We start from the raw sequence: 11565 nt of genomic DNA, 5'->3' as shown, positions 1-11565 counted from the left end.
CGAGTGCATATTTCCATGAACTGACATCATGGGAACCATGGACATGATGGAATGGGGCAAGAACGGTCGTTAGGCTTGGTTGTGAACAGAATGCAATGACATTCATCGTTATCTGAATTGGAACTTTTATAAAATAACTACATTTTTTAAATAATGTACCATTATAAACCTGTGAACTCACCAACTATTTTATAGTTGACCTTCCTTTTTGCATGCTTTTCAGGGAACGGTCAGTGAATCAATGAGACGCCAACATGATTTTAGTTGTTACTTTTGTTATGTATTAAACTATGTATTTGTTTTGTACGCGATGTAAACTTAAAACACTTAATGTTTATGGTTGGTACTCCTATTTACCTTTGTGATGAGACCTTAACCTGTCGCACTTCGTATTTCCGCTTTAACGGGGTGTGACAGATTTGGTATCAGAGCCTAAGGTTATAGTGAATACCGGCCTCCCATTTCCCTTAGGGAGGCCTAAACTATAACCGTTGAGTTAATAAAACATGCTATTTAATATAATTAATTCCGGTAATGCGCTACTGGACGTTAATTATACATAGCCTGATCACCTATGTATAATTAAGGAAGAGTTAGTGCAAGACCAGAATTGATTATAGTGAATGGTATGAACACCCTAGGATAAACGTAAACATCAAACATATAAGAAATTTGCTAGAATGCTAAAAATTCATCTAAACATTAGAGTTTCTGGTATACAGCGTAGCCATGTCAAACACTAGCTCTCAAGTACTTGGATCGGCAGATGAGTTTGGTTACGTCACTGCGCGCCCGAAAGTCAACCGCGACTCGAGCACCGAACCGACTGAAGATTCGTCTACAGGATCAGAAACTGGAGAGGATGTGAGCAGCCAGGCATCGACTGAGGAAACTTCAGCCCCGTCGATACCCGAGCCTTCGCGACAGCTGATGCCTCAGCCACCCCTTTATGGACTATACCATAGGAGGACAGCAAGAAAGAGCGCACCAATGCCGAGAGAAGTGTTGAGGTTCGAGCGTCCAGAAACCGTGTCAGCACCTCCCGCACCAAGGAGTGAGCGTCCCGAGCCTAGTCAGCCTCGACCCCCAGTCATAGGGACGCCTTATATGCGAGCACCCGTGATGACTTGTCAGGAGCGACGCAGCATGGAGGCCATGGCCCGAGACCTGCATGATGCCCGTAGTAGGATTGCGTATCATCATCACAGCATTGCCGACATGTCAGACGTGGTGGATGCGGTGTGTGGTTATGCATACTCCGCCGAGAGGACTGCAATCGGAGCTATGATCACTAGCGCTATCGCTGGAGGGCTAGCATTGATTTTGGCAGTGGCACTTATTTGTGTGATTGTGTTTTGGGGTTGAATCTAAACGTCATGTTTTATGTTTTATGGTTTATGGTCTATGTATTTTGATGTAATGCCTTTGGTTTATGGCTTTGGAGAACTATGGTTGAAGTGTCTTTTGTAGTTTGCAGTGTCAAGCAATACGCTTTGTTAAACCTTTTATTTACGTGCCACGAATGGAATCTATTTTAATGATTTTCACTCACCATGTTATTTCACATTACTATTGTTCATGAACTGTAAATTGTTTTGATGATTTGAAATCTTTCTTGAAAATATTTTATTATTATTATTATTATTATTATTATTATTATTATTATTAGTATTATTATTATTATTATTATTATAATTATTATTATTATTATTATTATTATTATTATTATTATTATTATTACTATTATTATTTCTTTCAAAGAAAAAAAAAATTTTATTAATAATAACGTCCTTAATTTTGTTTGTGTGTTATAGAACCATGCCCCAAAGAAGAAACACCCGCTCACGCCCAACACAGCCTAAGAATGCCACTCCCGATATTGCTCAACTGGTCTCGCAACAACTAATGGCTGTTATCCCTAACATTGTGGCTCAAGTCACTGCGGGAATCAATGCTAGTCAGACAAACCGTGGAGGCCCTACACCTACTGAGAACACTGATGGAAGCGGGGTTCGTAATGAGGAAACAAGGGGATGCACCTATAAATACTTCATGTCTTGCAAACCCAAGGAATTTCATGGAACAGAGGGTGCGGTGGGATTGTTGAAATGGATAGAAGGAATAGAGGTCGTGCTCCACATCAGAAAATGCTCAAATGACTGCAAGGTTCCCTATGTTGCATGCCTTCTCCAAGACAGAGCGTTAACGTGGTGGAATGCGCAAGTTCGGAACCGTGGAAGGGAGGCAGCGAACCAATTAGCTTTGGAGGAATTCAAAGAGTTACTCAAGAAGGAATACTGCCGTAAGGATGAGATCCAGAAAATGGAATCTGACTTTTGGAACCATGCCATGGTAAGAGCCGATGTGGAAGGCTACACTGTGTGTTTCCATGAACTCGCTGAACTAGTGCCGCACATGGTTACCCCTGAGAGCAAGAGGATTGACCGATACATATGGGGTTTAGCACCAGAAATCTGAGGCATGGTTACTTCAGCAAATCCTACCTCAATCCATAGCGCTATAGACCTGGCGCACCGCCTTATGAATGATAAAGTGAGGGCTGGGATATTGACCATAAGCAACGCATGTAACAAAAGAAAATCGGAGAACCAGCTGGGAAAGAAGAAGAATGACAACTCAGAAAAGAACAGGAAAAGGGCAACGAACTTTGCGGTTAAAACAGAAGAACCTGTGCAATACCGATGGCCTAAACCTAAGTGTGAGAGATGCATCTATCATCATGAGGGTGCCTGCCCTATCTGCCACAAGTGACATCGAACTGGACATTTCGCAAAGTATTGCAGGATAGATAAAGATCGCAAGGATGGTAAACGAGCATGCTATGAGTGTGGAAGTGTGGACAACTTTAGGAATGCCTGCCCGAATCTAAATAAGGGCCCCAATAACAACAATACTAGGAACCAGGCGGGTCATATAAACCGTGGAAATCCAGGGGGTCAGGCTTGTGGGCGAGCATTTGTGATTAAGGCGGAAGAGGCCCGCCAGAACCCGGAGGTGGTAACAGGTACATTCCTACTAAACAACCATTATGCATCAGTATTATTTGACTCTGGGGCAGATAGAAGTTTTGTGTCACATGCATTTAGACCCCTAATCGACTTGAAATCAAAAATATTGGAACATGCCTACGTAGTTGAAGTTGCTAACGGTCATGAAATTAAGGCTAGGGAGATAGTTCCTAATTGTACCTTGAACTTAGCTGATAAACTTTTTAGTATTGACCTTATACCCATTAAACTGGGAAGCTTTGATGTAGTGATTGGAATGGACTGGTTGTCCAAGAATCGAGCAGACATAGGATGCTTTGAGAAAGTTGTCAAAATACCCCTCCAAAACAATGAAACCCTTATAGTGTACGGAGAGAAACCAGGCAAGAACTTGAAGATAGTCTCATGCATGAAGATTCACAAATATCTGAGGAAGAAGTACCTTGCGTTCTTGGCTTATGTAGTGGAAAAGAACTCAGAAGAAAAGGATATTCAGGATATTCCAATAGTGCGAGAATACCCCGAAGTATTCCTAAAAGAGTTGCCTGGACTCCCCCCAACAAGACAAGTCAAATTCAGAATTGATCTAATTCCTGGAGCGGAACCTGTAGCTAAAGCACCTTATCGCTTGGCACCTTCTGAAATGCAAGAACTTTCGGGCCAACTTCAGGAACTTTTGGAAAAAGGATTCATTCGTCCAAGTTCCTCACCGTGGGGTGCACCGGTCTTATTTGTGAAAAAGAAGGATGGATCGATGCGAATGTGCATCGATTATAGAGAACTAAATAAATTGACTATCAAAAATAGATACCCCCTTCCTCGAATAGAAGATTTGTTTGATCAACCCCAAGGTACCTCATACTTTTCAAAGATTGATCTACGATCGGGATACCACCAATTAAGGGTACTTGACGAAGATGTTCCTAAAACCGCCTTCAGGACTCATTACGGACACTACGAATTCTTAGTTATTCCTTTTGGGCTAACTAACGTGCCGACTGCCTTCATGGATCTTATGAATAGGATTTGTAGGCCGTACCTTGACAAGTTTGTGATCGTGTTCATTGATGACATACTAGTCTATTCCCCAAACAGAGAAGAGCATGAACGACATCTTAGGCTAGTTTTGGAACTGTTGAAGGACCAAAAATTATTTGCAAAGTTATCTAAGTGCGAATTTTGGATTAGGGAAGTACGATTCCTTGGTCATGTGGTTGGAGAAAAAGGAATACACGTGGATCCCACCAAAGTCGAAGCAATTAAGAAATGGGAAACCCCAAGATCCCCGACAAAAATTCGGCAATTTCTAGGATTGGCGGGCTATTATAGGCGCTTTATTGAGAACTTCTCCAAAATTGCCCAACCACTGACTATTTTGACCCAAAAGGATAGGAAATTTGTATGGGGAGAACCAGAAGAAGATGCCTTCCAATTGCTGAAACATAAGTTGTGTAATGCGCCAGTCTTGGTATTGCCAGATGGTGTGGAGAACTTCACAGTGTATTGTGATGCGTCACACCAAGGTCTGGGTTGTGTACTGATGCAGAATGGCAAGGTTATTGCATATGCGTCAAGGCAGTTAAAGGTTCATGATAAAAACTACACAACCCACGACCTATAATTAGGAGCGGTGGTATTCGCCCTTAAGATCTGGGGACATTACTTGTACGGAACTAAGTGCACTATTTATACTGATCACAAAAGCCTACAACACATCTTGGATCAAAAGATGCTTAACATGAGACAGAGGCGGTGGGTAGAATTACTCAACGACTACGATTGCGAAATTAAATACCATCCAGGAAAGGCCAATGTTGTAGCCGGTGCGTTGAGTAGGAAGGAAATGGTGAAACCCTCACAAGCACATGCCTTCGGAGCCCTTGTTGAAACCAGTTTGAAGAGCGAAATCCTTGCTGCTCAAGGCGAAGCGTTAAAAACTGAGAACTTGAAACGTGAAACATTGCACGGCCTAGAACAACGATTCGAAACACGTTCAGATGGAGTGAAGTACTTCAAAAATAGGGTATGGGTACCAAAGATCGATGAATTACGTATGGTAATTTTAAAAGAAGCCCATAATTCCCGATACTCGATCCACCCTGGAGCCGACAAAATGTACTTGGATCTAAAGGAATACTATTGGTGGCCTGGAATGAAGAAAGATATTGCCTTGTATATGGAGCCGACAAATTTGAACCTTAAGTCCAAACACAACACTATGTTCGATAGACCATAACCCAAGGTAAGTTAGCAACCCTAAAATTTCCATATTGCAAAAATCTAATGCTTCACAAAGGTTAAGTATTCTAAGCTAATATGAACAAAATTAAATCACAATATGAACCAACTATAAAGTTGATGAGAAATTCATATAATTCATGATTCGAAATGTGAACCAAAAGAAAAATCCAAGGATATCAAAATCTTACAACCACATATTATGAATCCTTGTTACAATATTTGAAATATGAGAAATTGATTTTTATAAAAATTAAATAATAGATTATCATTTTCTAAATTAATTCAACAAATATAAGTTTACAAGTTATTACCAAGTGTAAATATTTCAACAAAACCCAATAATGAAAACCTTAGGAGATTATGATAATGTTTGAGTATTTATAAAATATAAAATCTAGATTTATAAAAATTCAAGGGAGACTTTTATTATTTGATCAAATATCAATAAAAATACCATCTCCCAATAAATATAAAACCCACCACGATATTCTTTTTGTGAGGGATAGTTCCATGAGTTAGCTTTCGAACCCAGTTGGTCTTACTGTAAAATATTAAAAATCAGATTTTTGACAATTTTTACAAAATAATTGCGCAAACAGCACTCTTTCTATGAGCATTAGTTTTGATTTACATGATCAAGGGTCTGACAACCCAATTAAATCTGGGGAAGAATATTTTACAAACTTAACACATCCATCAAGTTATGTCTGAAATTTTGTGGGTTAAAACCCTACAGAATGTTCTATAAAAATTCATAAACTTTCAGCTACATCTAGAACTCATGCACTATATTGTGCTACATTGCTTAACTTGTTGGGGTTGAATACCCTATTATTATTCTAAACATATTTCGAATAAAAATGTTTTATGAAAGTTCATGTATACAAGTGATGATCTGTAAAATCCTAAGAGCTAGAACGAATTCCTTATTTTTCTATAAAAATAATGATTTAATGGCTATAAATTCAAAATAATTGTTTCCAGAAGAGATAAAAATCTAAAAATTTGCATTAGTAATGCATTCACAGAATAAGAAAGACATGTAACTTTTTAGACAATTTTCAAACTGTTTGGTATTTTATACATATTTTTCTTTAAATTAGAACATGAATTTACAAATTCGGGTCATTGGACTCAAAGACCCTAACCAATATTTTTCTCAACCTTAGGAACATTATGGGAGCCTTTAAAATTAAATTGATAATTTTAGAAATTGTTTACCATTTTTATCCATTATTTGGGCTTTAATTTAAAAAAAATATCAAATAACCTTCAAAAATGTTTACAAAATTTCTTGACACCAATTCCCTTTGTTAGAACCAGATAACCAATTTTTGTAATTTTTGGGAATTTAACTCCATGCCTTTCTAAAATTTTTAACACAATGTAATATCAACTAATGTTACCAATAATGAATCATACACACTTTGGGCACTTTTACGACATCACTAGTTGGATAGGTAGTTCCTAGAAAATAGCTTAGTGGATTATATCTCACTAAAAACTATTTGTTCCGTAGGACGCTAGTAGGAATCGCACTCGTCAACATCAAACCGCGAAGCCCGAGCCACAAACTTTCCACTGTGAGTATTCACAGCCCCTATTTTACGTTTTTAATGTTTTGGGGTGGAAAGCATGCTACAATTTCTATGAACATTATTTTATGAACTTGTGCTATGAAGTATATGATATGGACTTTGTTGTATGAACCTTGTATTATGAACTTGTACTATGAATTTGGTGTTATGAACTTGTATGATGAAGTCCCCGGAGAACCGATACAACCTATTAACTCATATTCGAGCCGATGGTCTTATGGATAGCGCTATTTGGGGTCGACAGCCCCCACTCGCCCGGAACCGCGAGTGCATATTTCCATGAACTGACATCATGGGAACCATGGACATGATGGAATGGGGCAAGAACGGTCGTTGGGTTTGGATGTGAACAAAATGCAATGGCATTCATCGTTATCTGAAATGGAACTTTTATACAATAACTACATTTTTGAAATAATGTACCATTATAAACCTGTGAACTCACCAACTATTTTATAGTTGACCTTCGTTTTTGCATGCTTTTCAGGAAACGGTCAGTGAATCAATGAGACGCCAACATGATTTTAGTTGTTACTTTTGTTATGTATTAAACTATGTATTTGTTTTGTACACGATGTAAACTTAAAACGCTTAATGTTTATGGTTGGTACTCCTATTTACCTTTGTGATGAGACCTTAACCTGTCGCACTTCGTATTTCCGCTTTAACGGGGTGTGACAGAAGACCCCGGGAGGAGCCCGTGGCATTGGATATAAGACCATGTGGGGTAGCCCATGGCATTCCTAGCTAAAGACCATGTGGGGGAGCCCATGGCATTGGATGTAAGACCATGTGGGGTAGCCCATGGCAGTCCTAGGTAAAGACCATGTGGGGTAGCCCATGACATTCTTACAGGTTTTATGTATGCATGGCTTATGTGTTATGTGCGTAGCTTTGATTAGCTAAAAGGATATGTGTATGTGTGTGGTATGCTCTGGGGGACTCACTAAGCATTCGCTTACAGTTTGTGGATTTGTTTTAGGTTCATTTGAGTCCAAGGGCAAAGGAAAAGCTTAATGGCGCGGCGTGCACTCTCTCTCGGGCAATTTTATGGGAAACTTTGATATTTGAAAATAAAGTTGTAATGAATATGGATTTGAAACAATTGTTTTGGAATTTCTTGATTTATGGAAATGTGTTTGGTTAATTAAAAAATGAAAATTTTCTTTGAAAAATTAGGTCGTTACAAAGAAAGGTGTTCACGGCCAAACTATATGTGTTTACGGCCATAGAGGTATTTACGGCCACACACATGAAGTGTTTACGGCATAGACTTGTTCTTATGAAAGGTTTACGACCATGGATTGAAGGGTTCACGGCCACCATGATCTTATGAAGGGTTAACGGCCATGGATGAAGGGTTCACGGTCGTGAACTCTTGAAGATCATGCATTTGGGTGTTTGTTTCTTGGTTGGAATCAAGTGTTTCTATTGTATAACAAGATGTTAGAAGAGTTACTCACATTTTGGAAGTCTTTTAGGGAGTTTACGGCCCAAGAACAAGTGTGTGTTCTTGGTGTAAAGGATGATGATTTGAAGATCTATAGCAAAAGTGTTGAATTCATGGATGAAATCAAAGAGTTTCTTGTGAATAAGAAGGATATCAAGTAACAACGGATGAATCACTTACGATTTTGAAGAGAAAGAGGAGTGTTCTTGATGATACTTGAGAGAGTTTTGAGAGTTCTTAACTTGAGAATGTGAGAAATGAAGAATAATGAAGGAATATCATACTTATGATGAGGAGTTCACGGAGATGATGGGTTCACGGCCATAAACCCTAGTTTGCAGCTGTAAACTCTTTGTAAAGGTGTTTCCGGCTCAATTGCGACTCAATGATCTCAAGTTAATAATTCCTAACACACAATCCTTGAGTGTACTAGGCTTAGAACTCTCAAATAGACCCTTTAACAAAGCTATAAGTTAACAGAAACAAGTATAACTTTTGATTGAATTGATTGACTTTACAAGATAGAAAATAACGGGATGTTACATTATATCCATACTAATGCGACTAGTTGCCTGAACGACGCGCTTCGGACATCAGAACTGTTTACAAAATTTGTCTCCCAGACCTGCCGGTCTAACTGTAGCTAACAGTTTAAGTGTGGGGTTGTCAATCCAGTATAGATCTATACACTAGTGTCACGCTCTCCCTACAAGAGACTCTGGTTATAATGCAGGTCTTAGTATGTGTACTCTGGTGGGTACGGTGAAGCCTAATGTCTCACAACCAATATCAATCGATTTACGTGAACTAACAACTCCTTTTTCTTGTAAATGTAATAGTTATACCTTTAAATAATTATTAGTCTCTTCTGAAATGATAGTGTAGTTTTGTGACTCCCAAACTATACCAATTATAGTTTATCATGTTTGTTTATCTAGAATCATTTTATAACCATTTATATAAATACATAGAAATCATATGGTTTAGCTTCAATGTAAGATCAAACTTCAGATTTTTGGGTTGTAACCCACAAAATAGTGAAATGACTAGAATGTACTCCTTTTGCTAGAAAATCTATATTTTGGTAAAAAGGCTTACAAAAATCATGTAGTTTTACAAACCATAATTTTTATTATGATCATTATAACATAAAGTTTATTTTGTTCATGTAGTTTTGCATTTCAAAACAAATATATCACAAATATTTGTATAAAGGCTAGTGATAATAATATATTGTGCATACATTGGCTTATATCTCAACATAAAGATAAAATATGCAAGTATTAATATAATAAACCAAAATTTGACTTGTATTCCCCACCCTTTAAAACATGAAAATCTCGAAAAAGTGGGGGTATGAACTCACCTTGAGTGGATTTGTGGTTTGTTTGGAGTGATGGAGTGAAGATTTCAAGCCTAAAATCTTGAATGGAGTTGATGAACTTCCTTGGAGGTGATATTATCCTTAGGGTTTAACACATAATATTGTGTGTAAATAGGATGAACTTAACATAAGAATGTATAGAATGCTAGGTAATCTCGAAATTACTTACCAAAATCTAAGAACAATGCTTGAAGATTTTTGGAATTTGGAAGCTTGGACTTGGTTATTTGAGAGGAAAATAATAAGGAGATATCTTTAGAGGAAATGAAATGGGTGGGAGTTTAGGATATATTCTACCGTAGTTAAGGAAGGAAAAGTGATTTGATATTCGCTTGGTAATCTGATGGTTATAAGCTTGGGTATACGTTGGTTAATAAACTGCATTGGAAACTGATGAAGTATCATATCACAAAAGTCAACTAACCTTATCCTTTTACTTCTCTTAAACCGAAATCACTTAGGAAAAGCAGTCAAATGGGTGTTTTCGGCCATACATGACCAAAATCACCTTGTTCCCTTGGTGATTTTGATCCTACACCGCCACTAAGTGTTGTTTTCGTCCTTAATGGATCCTTAGAATGTGTTTTCGGCCTTAGTGGGCTTGTATTGTGTTGATTTTGGTCTTAGTGCTTCCTAAACATTGTGATTTCGGTATTGGGCAATCCAAATCATTAATAGGGTGGGGTCCTCGGCTTAAGATTATAAGGCAAGGTATTAATTCATGATTTATGTTTCAACTTTTTGATTTGTCTTGTCTTGTTATAGTTTGCTTACTTTCAAGAGCTTGCTATATATATGATTTCCAAGCTATATATATATATATATATATATATATATATATATATATATATATATATATATATATATATATATATATGTATATATATACATATACAAATAATGCCCTTTTAAATTTCAAATGTTTTATTGCAACAATGTTACATTGTGGTACATACATAGCTACATGTTAAACCTTACTTAAACAAAATTTTACAATTGTCAAATCATCCCCCCGTTAGAGGGAATTTCGTCCAGAAAGTTTGCATCTTGATTGGGTTGTTGTAACTAGAGGAAGAGTTGCAGGTACTTTTGTTTCATCTGATACTCTCGTTCCCAAGTGAATTCAGGTCATCGTTTGGCATTCCAGCGGACCTTCACTATTGGTGTACGGCTTTGTTTCGTTCTCTTGATCTCCCTGTCCATTATCTATATAGGTTCTTCTACGAAGTGTAGACTCTTTTTTACCTCGATTTCAGCGAGTGGGACCACAAGAGTCTCATCGGACAGACACTTCTTTAGGTTGGAGATGAGGAAGACCGGATGTACATTATTGAGTTCCTGTAGTAGGCGTAGCTTGTAAGCCACCAGGTCGATCCTAGGAAGGATCGCGAATGGCCCGATGTACCTTAGATCTAGCTTTCCACGCTTGCAAAAATGTATCATTCCCTTCCAGGGTGACACCTTCAACAGTACGCGGTCTCCGACCTGGAACTCCAAGGGTTTTCCTCGCTTATTGGCATAGCTCTTCTGCCGATCCTGGGATGCCTTTAACTTTTCACGGATATGAACGATCTTTTCCGTAGTTACTCGTATGATCTCCGGGCCAGTGAGAGTGTTATCAGGCACTTGCCTCTTTGCTAGTTGTATGTCACCAACCTCAGCCCAACACAGAGGGGATCTGCACTTGCGTCCGTAGATGGCTTCGAATGACGTGACTTTGATGCTAGTGTGATAGCTGTTATTGTAGGAGAATTTGATACGAGTGGCAAGTGAGTATCCCAGTCCTTACGAAAGTCTATCATACATGCCCTCAACATGTCTTCTAGCGTTTGTATGGTCCTTTCACTTTGACCGTCTGTTTGAGGGTGGTAGGTTGTACTCATA

The 11565-nt window shown here is 38.2% G+C and overlaps 1 protein-coding gene across 1 annotated transcript; it reads left to right on the top strand.

Moving 5' to 3' along the window:
• The first annotated feature begins 2481 nt into the window (after nucleotides 1-2481).
• Nucleotides 2482-4629, top strand: LOC145105397 (uncharacterized). The gene is made up of 3 exons (XM_079042510.1): nucleotides 2482-2717; nucleotides 2805-3719; nucleotides 4197-4629. The coding sequence occupies exons 1-3, from the start codon at nucleotides 2482-2484 to the stop codon at nucleotides 4627-4629; spliced, it is 1584 nt and encodes a 527-aa protein (XP_078898636.1).
• Nucleotides 4630-11565: the final 6936 nt, after the last annotated feature.

This window comes from Lactuca virosa, chromosome 4 (genome assembly GCF_052849685.1).
Source record: "Lactuca virosa cultivar CGN04683 chromosome 4, Lactuca_virosa_CGN04683_v6, whole genome shotgun sequence".
Lineage (NCBI taxonomy): Eukaryota > Viridiplantae > Streptophyta > Magnoliopsida > Asterales > Asteraceae > Lactuca > Lactuca virosa.
This window is presented reverse-complemented; position numbering and strand designations above follow the sequence as displayed.

Coding starts and splice junctions, on each gene's coding strand:
- LOC145105397 (XM_079042510.1), top strand. CDS start 2,482: ATGGTTACTTCAGCAAATCCTACCTCAATCCATAGCGCTATAGACCTG. Junction 2,718..2,804: donor TACCGATGGCCTAAACCTAA/GTGTGAGAGATG, acceptor AAAGTATTGCAG/GATAGATAAAGATCGCAAGG. Junction 3,720..4,196: donor ATTCGTCCAAGTTCCTCACC/GTGGGGTGCACC, acceptor ATTTTGGATTAG/GGAAGTACGATTCCTTGGTC.